Source organism: Gekko japonicus, unplaced genomic scaffold (assembly GCF_001447785.1).
Source record: "Gekko japonicus isolate JY-2015 unplaced genomic scaffold, Gekko_japonicus_V1.1 scaffold3104, whole genome shotgun sequence".
In the NCBI taxonomy this organism is placed as follows: domain Eukaryota; kingdom Metazoa; phylum Chordata; class Lepidosauria; order Squamata; family Gekkonidae; genus Gekko; species Gekko japonicus.
In genome coordinates, this window is record NW_015166517.1 from 85,320 (window position 1) to 102,019 (window position 16,700).

Here is a 16,700-nt window from a genome sequence, read left to right on the forward strand (position 1 = left end):
TTTACTGGCTCTGCAGCAGTGCAGGACTTGCCCTATTCTAGTAGTGGTGCACAGGCAACTGTTTCTCTGTCAGTGGAACAGGGCATCCTAATTGGGACTGCTTCTGTTAAGCATAATAATGATAATTAATAACAATTATCATCGTATCACATTCTGTGTAGTATAGCCAGGAGAGCCTAAGATTGTCTGGCAGCCTTAAATTCTAGCTCTTCTAGCAGTATGCACCCCTAGGTGGTGAGCAAGACTTATTGGGGGGGGTGCCTAAGTGAGAGAGCTGTGACTGACCCAAGGTCACCCAGCTGGCTTCATGCGGAGGAGTGCAGAACTGAACCTGGTTCTCCAGATTAGAGTCTACCACGCTTAACCACCACACCATGCTGGCTCTCGCTTCTGTAAGAAATCAATGAAGTTATATTTCTGTTTACTTTCAGTGGCGAAGGTAAATGGAGTCTGGGAGTTCCCAGTTCTGAGCTCTCCTACTATGATGGAATGATTCAGCTGGACTACAAAAATGGCACAATCTATAATAATCAGGAGCACACACATCGGTCTACCCACATAACTTTCTTGTGTGATCGTGAGGCAGGCGTAGGTCAGCCTGAATACCAGGTAAGAGTTGAACATGGATTATCTGATCTTCATTGGATTGGAATATTTATGTTCAGCCAACTACTAACAGGTCTCAAGGCAATCTACAACTTTTTAAAAAACAAAAACCTGCAGGTGAAAACTGTAGAGACAGATCCTTTGTTAAGCCTCTAATAGCCAATTCAGTGGAGACCCAAACCCCCACAAGAATAATTTCAGTGGGGTAGCAGGACTGCAGTGGCTCAAGTGGTTAAGATGCTGAACTGCAGACTGTGAGGTCGGTAGTTCAGCAGCTTGAGACCCGAGTGCCATATGATGGAGTGAGCTCCCGTCTCTGGTCCCAGCTCCTGCCAACCCAGCAGTTCGAAAGCAATAAATTGCAAGTAGATAAATAGGTGCAGCTTCAGTGGGAAGGTAACAGCATGCCATGTGCCTCGGCGTTTAGTCATGCCGGCCACATGATCGTGGAAATGTCTTTGGACAGCACTGGCTCTTCGGCTTGGAAACGGAGATGAGCACCGCAACCCTAGAGTAGGACTCGACTGGCTTTCGAGCAAGAGAAACCTTTACCTTTACCACTGCTGAAGAGGTTGGGCTTCATGTCTCCAGATTCTTTGCCTGAGGTTGTCCTTCTAGATTTCTGTGGTGTGCTTATTTCTCTGGATGAAAGGCACACCACAACCCGCATTCATTTGCTATAAAGTAGTCTTGCGATAGACTTGATCAGTCAGTTTGCATTCCTGTGATGGGCTGCATAGAGATACAGACATATAAATAATTTTCGACAGTGTTAAGTTAGGAAATACAATATGGCATTATCTGTAACAGTGATACGAAGTGGCATGGGAGCCACCCGTGCCACTTCTGAGCGCTGTTTCCAAGTCTGGGACCTGCCCCATTGCCTGTTGGGGCATGCGGCTGGCAGGTAGTTCCCTTCCCACCTTGAAACAGCTGCTGCCAGGAATGGGTAAGCTGCATACCTCCTTAAGGTGCAGTCTTCATGCCAGGGATGGAAGTAAATGTGGATCTTTTGATTGATGTTGGTTATGAATGTGGCTCTTTGCAAACTTCTGAATGGGTACTACTAGTTTAGAAGGATGAGGGTATCATTGGATTCCAGTGGACTCTCTGGATTCCACTTTCTGAGAGTTAAAGCTGACCCTCACATGAGAACGGAACGACATGTTTTATATTGAAGCTTGCACCTTCTCTTTATGAGCCCTAGGGTTGAGGTCCTGCCTAGATTTCTACAGGTGCAAGGTGGGGAGGGCAGTGTTCACCAATTTCTTCCTCCCACAGCAACCCAAGACATACTGTAAAATGCTGCTCTGGGGGGGGGGTGACCCTAAGGAATAGCCTTGGGGAGGAATAGGAGGTGGGGAGGCTACTAAAAATCTCTCCTCTCCTTGCGCTCCTGGGAGTTTAGGCAGGATCCAATCTCCTGTGTATTTGTTTTTCAGCTTTGCTAATTATATATGTTGTTTTTTGGTACTGTGTGGTCATGGTAATTTAGGAGGAAGACAATTTCACATATAACTTCAAGTGGTACACCAGCTATGCCTGTCCAGAAATACCCATAGAATGTGTTGTCATAGATACACAAACCATGGAGCAGTACGATCTTTCAAGGTAAACAACAAAGGATTATGTGCGTAAGACTTAAAATGTAGATGTAAGTGCTTGGTTCATGAGTTCTTGCTGTCCAAATAATGTTTTGGACTTAATGCTGGCATGTGCGCAAGGATTCACTGACCTTGTGGAGCTGTACTTTCCCTGCTTCCTCTTGCTGCTGCAGGTCTCTGAGCTGACTGAAATTTATCTCCTGGTGGTCAGTGGACCCTCAAACAGCATAGAGGGCAATTGGCAGAAATCACAGCGCTGCCTTCTGGAGTCTTTGGTGCATATAAGTTTTCAGGATTGTGTAGCTGGATGCATGCCACTCATTCTTTCTCCGTTTCCCACAAGTTTGAAACAACTGGTTCATGGGGGGGGGGCGGCATATGAAGAACATAAGAGAAGCCAATGTTGGATCAGGCCAATGGCCCATCCAGTCCAACACTCTGTCACACAGTGGCCAAAAATATCAGATGCCATCAGGAGGTCCAGCAGTGGGGCCAGGACACTAGAAGCCCTCCCACTGTTGCCTCCCCAAGCACCAAGAATACAATGCATCATTCACCCCAGACTGAGTTCCTATCTATACCTTGTGGCTAATAGCCACTGGTGGACCTCTGCTCCATATGTTTATCCAATTTCCTCTTGAAGCTGTCCATGCTTGTAGCTGCCACCATCTTCTGTGGCAGTGAATTCCATGTGTTAATCACTCTTTGGGTGAAGAAGTATTTCCTTTTACCCATTCTAACCTGACTGCTCAGCAATTTCATTGAGTGCCCATGAGTTCTTGTATTGTGAGAAAGGGAGAAAAGTACTTATTTCTGTACCTGCTCTACCCCATACATAATCTTGTGAACCTCTATCATGTCACCCCTCAGCGGTAGTTTCTCCAAGCTAAAGAGCCCCAAGCTCTTTAATTTTTCTTCATAGGGAAAGTGTTCCAACTTTTTTATCATTCTAGTTGCCCTTTTCTGCACTTTTTCCAATGCTATAATATCCTTTCTTGGGGGGGTCAACAGTGGGAGGGCTTCTAATGTCCTGGCCCCACTGGTGGACCTCCTGATGGCACTGGTATTTCTGGCCACTGTGTGATACAGAGTGTTGGACTGTATGGGCCTTTGGCCTGATCCAACATTGGCGTCTCTTGTTCTTATGTTCTTATGTTTCTGAGGTGTGGTGACCAGAATTGCACACAGTATTCCAAATAAGGTTGCACCACTTATTTATACAGGGGAATTATGATACTGGTTGATTTGTTTTCAATTCCCTTCCTAATAATCCCCAGCATAGTTTTGGCCTTTTTTATTGCGGTCACACACTGTCTCGACATTTTCAGTGAGTTATCTACTACAACTCCAAGATCTCTCTCTTGATCAGTCTCTGCCAGTTCAGACCCCATCAAAGTGTATTTATAGTTAGGATTTTTGGCCCCAATATGCATTACTTTGCACTTGGCCACACTGAACCCCATTTGCCATTCCTTTTTTTTTTTTTTTTTTTTTACAACATATTTTATTAGGTTTTGCCTTCGTAACATTATAACATACATAAACACATTGGTGTATTAAGTACATAAAGATTGTTTCCATTTGCCATTCCTAATGATTGTTTGTGTTGGGCTTCTAGTTGTAGAAATCATGAGTATACTTGGACTTGCCGTGTTCTGATGAGATGGAGGTTGTTGCACCTTCACTACTACATAGTCAAACATAAGTCTCTGTCTGGCCTAACTTGTAATATTCTTAGCATGTTTGTTACCAGAAGAGGCACAAATGGAGCAGTGAGCAAGTGCTGTGCTACTTCTCAGTGAATCTTTTTGCTAATTGAACTCTTTGTTCTGAACCAAAATCAACCTGTATATTTGCAAATTTCAGTTTATCATTGTATGGAGACAGAAAGGAAAACTGGTTTGCCATGGACAACTCAGAAGAGGGCTCACGCAAAAAATATTACATAAATATCTGCCGTCCATTGAACCCTGTCCCAGGCTGTGACAGACGGGCATCAGTCTGTGAAATGACATACAAGAACGTTGCTGTGAGTATCTCCATGCTAATGGTAAAAAGGCAATCAATTTTTGCAAAGAATCCCCAATGTTAGAGAACCAGATATTCATACTTCAATTGCACATCCTTCCGGTATCATCCTTTATTTTGAAATATTGTAGGGATTTATCTAAGATCATTTCTCAGTATTGTACTGGAAGCAGCGCCCACCCTGGAAATAGAATTTCCTATTCATTGCCCCCATAGCAAACGAAGTTTAGTTATTTTTTTGTGGATGCTAAATACCTGGAGGGTGTTAATTGCTGGCAACAGTACAGCTGCCCTAGGTGTGTGTGTGTGTGGGGGGGTTCAAAAGACCTCTTGTTTCACACACACACGTCTTATGGAGCAATTGGACTCTATTGGGCTCTAGTCTATAAAGAGTGGTTCAGGAATAAAATTTAATTGGTTTTAAGGTGTCATAAGACTCCTATCTGTGTTTGCTTCAGCAAATTAACATTGCTGCCTCCCTGGAATCCCCCGTTTCGTCAGCTTTGTCCTCCGTTTGACTGATAAGCAAGTTTAAGCATAGAGATTGTGATCTCTGAAGAAATGGGAGTAGATGTGGTGTGATGATTCGTGGGTTGTTCTTGTTGTCTACTTTTGGAGGAGATACTGCTTATACAATTGGTTTGTCTCTACTTTGTCTGTTCATATTGAATATATTGCTACTACTTATGTGTAAGGCTCTGGATCTTCTCATACCTTCACTTGATCGTTCTGTTTCATTTACCCCCTTTTTTTGTTAAGCACCTTGTCTTCAGCATCTGCTCAGTTTTGTCTTCTTTTTCTTATATCTCTGTGTGTATTACTGTATCCATCTTCAACTTTGCCTGTGTTGAAAAGAATACTTTCCTTCATTCTCCCTTCTTTTGTTCCTAAGTGTGTCTCATTTATCACCAGTCTGCAGGCCTCTTTCTTTTTTGGCCAGTGCTTTTGAACTGCATGCTCTAGATTTGAAATACCGTTACGGTATTAATTTACTTTAATCTCAGCTACTCCTTACAGCATGGCTTAGAACAGCCCTTTTTCTCCTCTGAAAACGCTCTCTGTGCTTTATATATCCACTCCAGACTGGTTCCTCAGAAATCACCTCCATCAGCAGCCTTGGAATTGCCAGTCACGGGCCAGTTATTGAAGGGCCTGGAAGAATCCTCCTAAACTACACCAATGGATCTTTGTGTGGCGAAGACAAGGCAGTGCCTTTCACAAGCCTAATCCATCTCATCTGCTCCAAGGGTACTACTGTAAGTGGCTGGACAACTTCTTTCTCCTCTTACTGTGACTTTGTAGGTCATCTGATCTTTCTGGAATCGCGCTTGATGTGATTTGGACCTGTAATACAGAGAGACCTTAGTACTGCGCCTTTCATAGTTGAAAAATGCTGTGCATTTGGCTCATCGGTGCTGATGGTTGTAGTATGATAGAGCCTGTAGGAATTGACTTGGATGAAGCATTTCCTGGTAAACCTAGTTTTGGATGGGATGCTAGTAGTTACTGGGCTTTTATCCAGGCTCTCCTTGGTATGTACTGGAAAGGCAGGGGAAACTAAACTGTAGTAATTCACCTTAGTACAGTTTTTTTGCAAAAGTGTTCATGTGATGTAGACTCCTTTATTTTAAACAAATCTCAGATTTTAGGCAAGCCTTGCCTGTGTGCTAAAGATAAGCCGTTGTTGGTCACCCTCTTAATTGGAAGCAAAGGGACAAGCAGCAGACTTTTCTGCTTTTCTGAGGTGGGGGATGGGGTGGATCAGCCAGGTTATGCTATCAGGGACATTCAGTCTACCCAGGGTGTAGCTAGTGGGAAATGAAAGAACCACCTGCCTCTGGATTTCCTCACTCCTTGGAACTTTGTGCCCCCCCCAATTATATAACTTGAAAATTACTCATTATGCAAAATGGGATTTGGCAGCTGTCCTCTGGAATTGTGGTTATGTCCTTCCCCTCCATTTTCGTAGTGGCTTTCTTTGGGCGGGAGACTAGTTGCTGGCCAAGTACCTCAGACAGAATATTTATAAGCTGAGAGGAGAGGAATTTCCTGGTTCAGAAATCAAGTTTCAGATTAAATTAAATTGATCCTAAATTCGAGCCCACTTTCCAGAATGCATCAGGAGCCTGTGATGCATGCTGGTGTCTGTAGTTCCCAGAGTGTACTGGGTGCAATGGACACTTCATGTCCAGTTGCTTTGTTGGGAGAAGGAAGAGAAGAAGAAAAGAGGCAGCAAGAATTTCCCTCCCCTCAGTTGCCTGTTGGTACTGCTGCATCATTTTTTTGCAGCAGTGCAGGTAAGTTGAGGTGGGAGAATGGAGATTCAAGGGCAAAAGGAGTCCCCTAGAGCTTTATGGCAGTCCGCCTATGTCACCATGAGATGTGCCATAGTGTTCTGAGCTCAAAATCAAACTTGGGATAAAAGTACTTGCCAATTTTTTAGTAAATAGCTTGGTTTGTCAGAATCCAGTTCTAAAGAAGAGCTAAGCTCACCCATTTCTCCTTAAAGTTTGCTTGAAGAGATACTACAGCTTGTCCATTTAAAATGGCTGCCCAATGAAATCAGGCTGGGTTATGTGGAATATACACTATATACTGAATGCCAGTTTTTGATCAGGTGAAATCTTATTTACCCCACTCAACTTGTACGTTCAGCATTTTAACATCCAAAAACGGAATATTGCATGTTATAAGGAACATAACCTGCATCATGTGAACGTGTTTGTGTAGCTGTTTTGCATAAATGTTGACATTCTGTAAAGTATCAAAAGGGCATTGAGGTGGAAAAGATACCCTTCTTAAAAAGCTACAACACCAGCAGCTGAAAACATGTTTCAGAATGATATATCATCAGAAATTGCAGCAAACTTATATTAAGTTTGTGTGGTCCTTGTGAAGCTGGTTTGTTCTGAGCGCTGCTTGCCTTGACTTACTTGTCACGTGTATTTCCAGAGTAGCAGCCCAAGTTTCTTGGAGATTAAAGAATGTGTTGCAACGTTTCTGTGGGAAACTGAAGCTGCTTGTCCAGTTGCAATAACAGAAGGAGACTCTCAGGTGAGAAGCAGAGACTGTAACAGACGATCTTGTAACTCTTGGACATATTGCATGTGCTTAGATAATCTATGGTCCTTACTGTCCAAATCCCATACATGTTTACTTTGGAGTTGATACTACCACATTTTGGAGGAAAGTAAACTTATAGTCTTCGACATCTGCAGTTGCAAGGAGAACTGGCCGTAACTTCAAGGCACTTTCTTTCTCCCTGTCTGTAGGGAATTAACTTCTGTAGGTCCCAGTAATCCTGTTTATATTGCATTCTACTGAGTTCTAAAGTAGCAACAATCCATCCATATAATCTACTTTGAAGGTAGCCTAAAATTGGTCTTGTACAGTGTTACTACAGTTGATTCAGTGGACTTTAAGTGGAATAACTCGGCACAGGATTGCGTTATCTGTAACCTGACGAATATGGAAGGTATCTCCTCCCTTTACCTGTCTGCTTCAAATGTGAAAGTACCTTAGATATTTAAGTTTTGATTACATCTGTTCTCTACCTGTTTGACCTTTTGTAATTTATGATTATTTTGCAGAGTTGTTCTGTAAAAGATCCCAACAGTGGCTTTGAGTTTAACCTGGAACCATTAGCTTCAGAAAATGGATATCTTACCATGGGCTTTGAGAAGGCATACTTGGTAATCGTGTTCTTTTCTTGTTTCCTTTTCCAAGTATAGAGTTGTATATTGCCAAGATTTATACCCTTCTGCTGTATAATGAGTAATTGAACAGCAGCTCTCTAGCAGAAATAGAAAGCATTAAGTTCTCTTCTTCCATGTTCATGAAAAGAACTTTCAGTTGAGTTGATGATCACTAAGCACCAGATGAATAGAGGGAAAGACTGATGAAGCTTAAAAAGAAATGCAGGCAGAATTCTATGAGACTTTTAAATCTTGCTGGCAAATGTAGAACTTACATAATGCACATTTATGTCGTGGGGTGGGGGGCCCTGAAAGTTGCCCTGCCATTGTACTAGCAACAACACACAAGATGAGGCTAGTGCACAAAGAATAACTGAATGAATAAGAATAGTCTGTAATCAAGAGGCCAGAGCTTCTAAGAGTCATCAGAGCAACTAATAAGTACTATATGTTGAATCTCTTAGTTAAATATTTGTGGACCTGCGAATGTTTGTGGGACCGTTGACGGTAGTCCAGCTGCTGGGTGTGAAACGCATGATCTGAAACACGTTCATTTGGTGAAACTGAATAAAACCCTTCAACTATCAACAGAAGGATCTCTGACACTTACTTACACTGGTAATTACCTTAGAATCACATTGGTCTGCTTTATTTTTGTTGGCTACTAGTGACCTAGGCTGCAGTGCTAGGATTTGTAGCTTTCATTATGCCGGCTGTCATATCTAGAGAAGGTTAGGTTGGGAGCAGGTGGCCACTGTTATAATACATTACTGTTACACCTGCCCTGCCTCCAAGCAGCGTGGAGCACCATACGTGGTCTTCTTCCAATTTTAATATCTTCATCTGACCATAAAGATATGCAGTGACTCTTGCTGATTCTGGGGGTTCTCATTGAAACTGTGCAGCTTTATAAGCTGTACTTAAATTGAAGAAGGGTGCACCAGCTCTTAATTTTTGTTGGCTTTAGGTAATGAGCCTCAGGAGTTCCACAGCTGCCTTCCCTTTTGATTTGAGTGGTTTTGACCATGGTGGGGAGCAATGTCCCCTCAAAGCTATGGAGCCCTGTGAGCAAAAATTCTACTTTGTGAGCTCCTGGCATTAAAGTTGTGAGCAGCAGCTTTGGCTGCTGCATAAATTAGTTTGCTCTGGAGCCATCCCTTCCTGAGCTAAGACAAAAATGTGTGAGCCAGAGGCTAAAAAACTGTGAGCTAGCTCACACTAACTCAGCTTAGAGGGAACACTGGTGGGGAGGTACTGGGAGCACTGAGGGGCAATTATGCTGCTATATATTCAGTGTTCATTTTGGTCACTCGTTTAGCACTAGAGCTTGTTCTGGAGGCTGCATGGGGGGGTCCATTACAGTGCTGAAGTGTCATGAGAATAGGAATGTGGGTGACAAATGTGCATGATTTTAAAGGGGTGTAAAGGCTTTTTAAATTTAGAAGCGACTGTTTGATATCTTGATTTGGAACGGTTTCACTCTTCAGGACCAGCTGACCGTTTTACTGTGAACTTTATCTGCAATGAATCCTACCCCGGAGAACTCAAATTTGTGCATGAAGAAATGAATTCTGCACAAAACTTCACCAATATCTATTTTGAGTTTCATACAGCCTTGGCCTGCCCACCTGCTCCAGTAGACTGTCAGGTTACTGGTAAGTAAATTGAAGTAGGGAGATTCCCTGGGATTCTATATTTTAGCACACTATGCAGATCATACACTTTTAACTAAGCACACAGCTGGGAGGTTGCATAACTAACCGGCATTAGACTCTTAAAGTTTGTGTTGTATTATAAAAAGGTTAGCTTGTTTAATTTGGGAGTCAGTTATGCTTTATAAACCTTTTTTTCCACCTTCTTCCCTTTTCTGTGTTTCTGCCTTGCATTGAAATACCCAATTTAAAAATCTTTAAATGGCACAAAAGAGAATAATAAATTATCAACAGCCAACAACTAAAACAGCACTGATCAGTAAAACAATAGACAAGTAAATCAGTTGAAAGGTCTTCTGGAGCAAGGAGGTCTTTCATCTCCTGCTACAGGCCTGAAAAGACTATGCCAGTCTCACCTTCTGTTGAGGGAGCTCCACACCTGGAGGGTGCCACTCAAGAAAGCCCTCCCATGAGTCCCTGCAACCTAACCTCAAATAATGCAGGTTCATGCAGGAAGCCTCAACAATTGATCTTAAAACTTGGGCAGGTTGGTATGGGTGGGAGGCTGTCCTTCAAGTATTCAAGCTGTTTAGGGCTTTAAAGATCAAAAAGAGCACACTAAAGATTGTGAAAGTGTGTGGGGAATGTGGGAGTGGGAATTAAATTGTGGCCCTCTGCTTTATCCAACTTTGACTCATTAAAGCCGTGTATACCTTCTCCAAAAAAGGGAGAAGGTATTCTTAATTGTTCTGCTTTATTGACAACCTAAACTAAAGAGCTGACCATAGTAAAAACATGTAACAAGGTACTGAAGTTAAAGTATGCCCTTTGCTTATTTGGGATCCAAGATGAAGAAGTGTTGAAAAGGAAAGAGTCAAAGTCTTTCAGCATTTCAAGCTAAAGTGTGTTTAAATTCTGTACCATGCTTGAATAATGTGTCAGTAGGAACATTTGTCCTGTATCTTGTGGTTACTGGACTGTCTAGCAGAGATTGTGTTCTTTTGGAGTTTGTACAGGGTGGTTGTTGGACTGTCAACCCCAGGTGCTTGTGTTTTGGGGAGCCAAGTAGTTTCCTTTTGCCAAAGTTCATTCCACTCCATGATCATAGCTGGGAACAGTAAACCTGTACCATTGACATAGTCAGGGTCCCAAAGCCCCTTGCCAGTTGGTTGCTCTTAAGAGCATAAGAAGAGCCCTGCTGGATCAGACCAGTGGCCCATCTAGTTCAGCATCCTGTCTCACACAGTGGGCCACCAGTTACTCTGGTGGGCCAGCAGGGTAGAGGCCTTGCCCCGATGTTTCTTCCCTTTCCCCTTAGTTACCATCTCTAGTAGCCGCTGAAAGACCTATCCTACCTGAATATAGCTAACTGTATACTCTGGCAGCAGAGTTCACATTTTAATCAAGCATTTCTTTTTGTTTGTCCTGAATCTACTGCCTGCTGAAATCAGATGCCTCCAAATTCTGGTATTTGGGGAGAGGGAGAAAAAGTTCCCTGTCCACTCTCTCTGCCCTGTGCCTCATGTTATAAGCTCTATCACTCTCCTCTTAGTGGTGTCTTTCCCAGACTGAAAAGACTCTTCAGCCCGTTCTCCTAGGAAAAGTGCTCCAGCCCCTTAATATTCATGGTTACCCTTTGCTTCCTGTTCTTTGGATTCCCAGGGACATAAGTGAGGGAAGGAAAAAATAAGTCTTGAGACCTTTGGGACTGGGTGCTCTGATGACAGTGGTGTGAAGCAGCACCTTTAGTGCCATGAGCTTCTTGGTGGCCTAGTGATCGATTCATTAGACTCTGCTTCATCAGGAACATGAAATCTTGTAGAACTAGAATCATATCTTGCTCTTCAATCACTGATCCATGGAAGTGGGATTCACTTGGATGAAGTGTGCTTAATCAAGCTTTTTTTGTTTCCTGGATTTCAGATTCTGCTGGCAATGAATATGACCTAAGTGACTTGAGCAAAGACAGCAAGCCATGGGTTGCACTAGATACTTCGAAAGATGCAAAAATAAGGAGTTTCTATTTGAATGTTTGTAAACCTCTTCCCTACATCCCTGGGTGCCCCAGTAAGCATCTCAATTTATGACTTCTGTAGTAGAATTGGTTCAGAAAGCCACTAGCGCAACAGGCTATGTGCATGCTCCCCCCCCCCCACTATAAAATCTCTCTGCTGTATTCTCTTTTGGTGTAGTGGCTAGGAGCGCAGACTCTAATCTGGGCGAACCGGGTTTGATTCCCCACTCCTCGACTTGCACCTGCTGGATGACCTTGGGCAAGCCATTGTTCTGGCACAGCTGTTCTTGAAAAAGAGCAGTTTCTGTCAGAGCTCTCTCAGCCCCACCCACCTCACAGGGTGTCTGTTGTGGGGAGGGGAAGGGAAAGGAGATTGTAAGCCGCTCTGAGACACCTTTGGGTAGTGAAGGGCGGGGTATAAATCCAATCTCCTCCTCCTCCTGCTCCTGCTGTTCTGCCCTATTATTGTATAAGAGAGGTGTTATATATAGTTTCTCTGGCTTCCATTAGTTTAACTACTTGTGTGTCACAGCTTTGGGTAAGGCAGCTGAGCGTGAAGGGGACTTATTTTCTTAGGTAGTTCGTGGCTAGGCCATAACGGCTTTCAAATGTTATTTAGTTGATGAAATTTAATTGAGCTGTTCCTGAGGCTTTTGATGGATGTAGAGGTGGTGCTAATTGCTTATAGTATAAAGCCCGTTGAGCATAGTGGTTCGAGTGTTGGAGCAGGATCTGGGAGACCCCGTTCTAGGGTGAAGTTCTCTGAGTGAACTTTGGCCAGTCACTCACACTCAGCCTAATGTACTCCACAGGTCCGTGAAGGACTTCATAGCTAATCCACCTGCACACTGAACTGAACCCAGAGACTAAGTGGTAACCAGTCGAATAGGCAGAACAAAGTTTGAGTCCAGCGGCACCTTTGAGACCAACAGTTTTATTCAAGATACATATGCTCCATGTGACTCCTAGTAGCAATTGAGCTGTACCAGTTGAAGCTTGCAGGTTGACTCAAAGGGCAGTTCTGTGTAGAGTGCGTTACCATAGTGTTAACTTTGAGGTTGCAGAGTTATGGATTCACATGCTCAGATCAGGGTAGGAAACTATCCTTTGGGCTCAATGAAGATGAAAGAAACCATGTTTTGCAGCTGAATTTAAGTTGCTTCTATAGCCATAATGCTAGCCCAGAGCCTCCGTTGAGTCAACAAGGGTCAGCTGAACCAAGAACCGCATCAAATGTGGGAAGCAGAATATCTTCCGAGACCTCAGTCTTACCAACTATAGCATCACCTCTATCTTGTCAGGATTTGAAGAGAGCAGAAAGCATTTCAAAGTCCTTCTGACCTCTTTAAAATGATTAGTGTGACTTTTAGTGAAACATAAAACCAGGTGTTGAAATGTTCCCTCTTGGCTGCAGGTGGTACAATAGGAGCTTGTATGAAGAATGCAGACAAAGGGCAGAGTCTTGGCGTGATTCAGATAAGTCCTCAAGCAGCCTCAGATGGGTCACTTAGCATTGTATACTTGAATGGGGACAAATGCAGAGGTAACAAGCGGTACTCAACACGAATCATCTTCCAGTGCGATCAGTCTATGGTAAGATTTTATGTGCTGCAGCCTCTCATACATAGGTGCGGTTGAACAGAATTAGTGAGTTTGAAAGGTTGGGGCTGGTCTGTCTACCCCCCAGTTTAGGCTGGCTTCGCTGCTGCAGCTGCAGCTTCACCTCGCTGTGTATGTGAAGGTCAGCATCTCTTTTCTCATGGGAGAAGAATGAATGAACCAACTGCATGTGTTGCTCAGAATGGTTGTCTCCTTCTAGCCTCAAGGGGTTGGTGGCCATCCGTGCCTGGGTGAAAGTGAGACATCGTGTGTGGAGCTACTATTGTTTGCTATTGAGGTGCTTTCCAGGATGCTGTTGCTGCTCGTCCAGATGCATAGGGTTCTGGCAAAGTATGTGGGGCTGGATTCTATGGATCCATTCATAGCACTTTGTTCCAGCAGAAGAGCCTCTTCCACTAGTAGAAGAGACTCTTAGGAGTCCTGCTAGATCAGAACAATGGTCCATCTCTAGCCCCACATCCAATCCCAGACAGTGCCCTACCAGTTGCTCTGGAGGGCAAGAAAACAAGGCCTTTCTCTGATGTTGACCTCTGGAACTGGTATTCAGAAGCTTGCTGCTTCTGCCTATGGAGGTTCCTTTTACTCACCGTGGCTAGTAGCCATTGATGGACTTCTCCTCCATAAATCTCTCTGTCTTTTTAAGCCATCTGTGTTCATGGCCATCACTGCATTCTCTTATATTGGCCAAAGTCTCCTTGTGTTGCAGGAAGGCACCGCCATCCAATCCAACAGTTCTTTAACCATGATATTTGTCCTTTTATCCTCTTCCCCCCCCCCCAAAAAAAACACACAACACCTGTGGACATTCAGATATCAGCTGAGCTCAGTCCAACTGAGATGGTGTTGACCTAAGGACTGCTTTACAGCTTACAACTTCATTGGGGGGGGGGATCAGGTTTCCGTGTGGGCCAAAGTGCTCTATGTTGTGATATTTGCAATACGGTTGAAGTGGAGGCTGCCTCTGTCATGACTCATGGGATCTCTGTTCCAGCAGCTCAACGGCGTGCCTCTGGCCGAAGGAGCTGTGCTGCTGCCATTCCTGCTCTGGCTGCTTTCTCTTCTTTATGAAAATTCATTTCTGCAAAAACTGCAACATACCAAATGGTTGCAGGCTGGGTCATTTACAGGATGTGCAAACACCGCGACTTTTGGGCTCCTGGGTTTTCCTGCCAACCCTGTGCTACTTGGAATTTGGATACACTGGAGTGCTAGTTGTATATCTCAACACTGGCAAGCTGGGAAGGTGGTTTACAGGGTGTTTGCATAGGCAGATAATGTGTTGAGCTTGAAAGTGTCAATATATAAAACTGGCCCACTCCCCCTTCTCATTTTTATGCTGTAGGGATCACCAGTCTTCCAACATGAAGAGGATTGTGAGTTTGTGTTTCTCTGGCAGCACGTGGCAGCGTGTCCTGTGCAGAGAGCAGAAGGCAAGTATGGGTGTTTGGTGTTGGCTTTTCAAAAAACATGTGCCTCTAAAAGCCCTTGTGCAGAAGTGCTCTGTTTCCTACCATGCACAGTGCTGCTTAATTGAGCCCTTTCTGGTCTCTGCCTTCCCCCGGGCATATCTCAGAACCTCTTCTGGTTGCCAGGTGTTCATGAACAAAATGTTTCACAGAGCAGGTAGCTGCAGTGAGGGGATGGATTCAGGCAAAATTGCTCTTCCTGGAACAGCATGAAGTTGGGAATTGGAAAACTGACCCCCGACCCCTACCCCACCCCGGTTCTTTAGGATCTGGGAGTGATATGACATGCAGCTTAGTGGAAGTATGCAGAAAGAAGGGGAGTCGACAGAAACCGCCCCTTCTTTTTAATGATTGCATAAATTACAATGACATAATGAAATTAATAGCTATAGATCTTTAATAATAATAATAAGCCCTGACTTGGATAGCCCAGGCAAGCCTGATTTCGTCAGATCTCAGAAGCTAAGCAGAGCTGACCCTGGCAAGTATTTGGATGCAAAACCTCCAGAGAATACCAGGGCTGGGAGGATGGAGGCAGGCGATCAAGCCACTTCTCTGAATGTCCTCCATGCCCCAGTAGGAGCCTCCAGAGGTCGCCATGACTTCCAGGCATGGGTGCAGGTGCGCACACGCGCACACACAAATGCAAAAACACCAAACCTCCCCCCAGTAATAATGGTGATAATGATAATAATAGTGATAATAATAGGTTTATTCTGATGTCTCTGGTTGGTGGGCTGACCTGGTTTAGATTTTGCTGTAAATTCAGGTGTAAGGGTTAAGTTCTATGTGTGGCCGTGTATCTTATCTTTTTTGTTTTTCGTTTTTTTAAAAGGTGAGAATTGTCAGGTGAAAGATCCAAGGTATGGTTATGTGTATGACCTGAAGCCACTTTCTGGGAAGGAAATAAAAGTAAGCACTGATGAATATGACTACTACTTCGGTATCTGCCAGGGATTGAGAACAACGAAGTGCAAAGATCCACCCCAAAAAACTGATGTAGTATCATCATGTCAAGTAAAGAAGCAAAACCCATCTATTAAAAAAATAGCAGGTAAAGTCCTCCTGGGATTTACAGAATATCGGTCATGTGAATAGAGAGCTGCCAGCTCTGCAGGTAACAGGCACACGGAGAGCCCTGATATAGGCTTCCAGAATGAATGGCCAAATTGTCCTTTTTAATTTAAAACCACTATGCGCGTATCATTGCTCTTTAAAGGGGTTGCCTCTTGGAAGCTGTTGTGTAGGAAAAGTCTCATGCTCCAAGGTCCATATCCGCTTCCATTTGACTGAAAAGTGTGGAGATCCAAAAAATGACTTTAGGGTTTGGTTGCTTTTGCAGTTGGATGTATCCTGATTGAAGCTGGATGTATTCACCAGAACGTAAAGTTAGCTAGAGCCTCTAAGCAGCTCAGAGCAGCATGTGGCCCTCCCCAGTTTATCCTCACAAGAACCCTGTGAAGTGAATAGGCTGGTGCATAATCACCCGGTGATCCTCACAGCAGGGATTTGAACCTGGGTCTTCCCAATCTTAGTTTGATACTAGACACTAGGCCACCACGACTTGTAACACTTAACATTTATAGAATGCTTGCAGTGTTTGAAGTACTGTACAATACATTGCCTACTCAGGCACATTGAGGTCCAGGGTTTTACACTTGGAAACTATTTTTCTTTTAGGCCTAGAGTCATCCCCTTTATAGAAGTGTAAGTCAGATCAGGATGGTGCAGAATATTTGGGGGGGGGGAATCTCATTAAGTATTTAGGAATGGAGTTTCTTTAACACAGGACAGTACTGTAGTGAAAGCCACATCACAATTACCATAACCAAAAGAGCCACAGGACTACTGTTTGACCTGTGTGACACTTCTCCAAACACAAGCATACAATAATATAAATATTAAATGTATAACTACAACTTTGATTGCCAGAATACTCTAATCATATAGAGTTTTCTCTGCCCAACACTGTTGAACCTGCCTGCACTTTATTTCCTCACTGTCTTCCTGCTCTT

The 16,700-nt window shown here is 43.7% G+C and overlaps 1 protein-coding gene across 1 annotated transcript in view; it reads left to right on the plus strand.

The window, feature by feature from the left end:
* IGF2R (insulin like growth factor 2 receptor) overlaps nucleotides 1–16,700 on the plus strand; it is a 97,931-nt gene that overhangs the window by 44,191 nt on the left and 37,040 nt on the right. Inside the window, exons 16-27 of the mRNA XM_015412275.1 lie at nucleotides 432–609; nucleotides 2,102–2,217; nucleotides 4,077–4,239; nucleotides 5,321–5,494; nucleotides 7,191–7,292; nucleotides 7,829–7,930; nucleotides 8,398–8,551; nucleotides 9,421–9,588; nucleotides 11,509–11,652; nucleotides 13,014–13,192; nucleotides 14,562–14,649; nucleotides 15,521–15,739. Of these exons, the coding sequence (XP_015267761.1) occupies nucleotides 432–609; nucleotides 2,102–2,217; nucleotides 4,077–4,239; nucleotides 5,321–5,494; nucleotides 7,191–7,292; nucleotides 7,829–7,930; nucleotides 8,398–8,551; nucleotides 9,421–9,588; nucleotides 11,509–11,652; nucleotides 13,014–13,192; nucleotides 14,562–14,649; nucleotides 15,521–15,739 (1,787 nt within the window). The remainder of the gene's footprint in view (nucleotides 1–431; nucleotides 610–2,101; nucleotides 2,218–4,076; nucleotides 4,240–5,320; nucleotides 5,495–7,190; nucleotides 7,293–7,828; nucleotides 7,931–8,397; nucleotides 8,552–9,420; nucleotides 9,589–11,508; nucleotides 11,653–13,013; nucleotides 13,193–14,561; nucleotides 14,650–15,520; nucleotides 15,740–16,700) is intronic.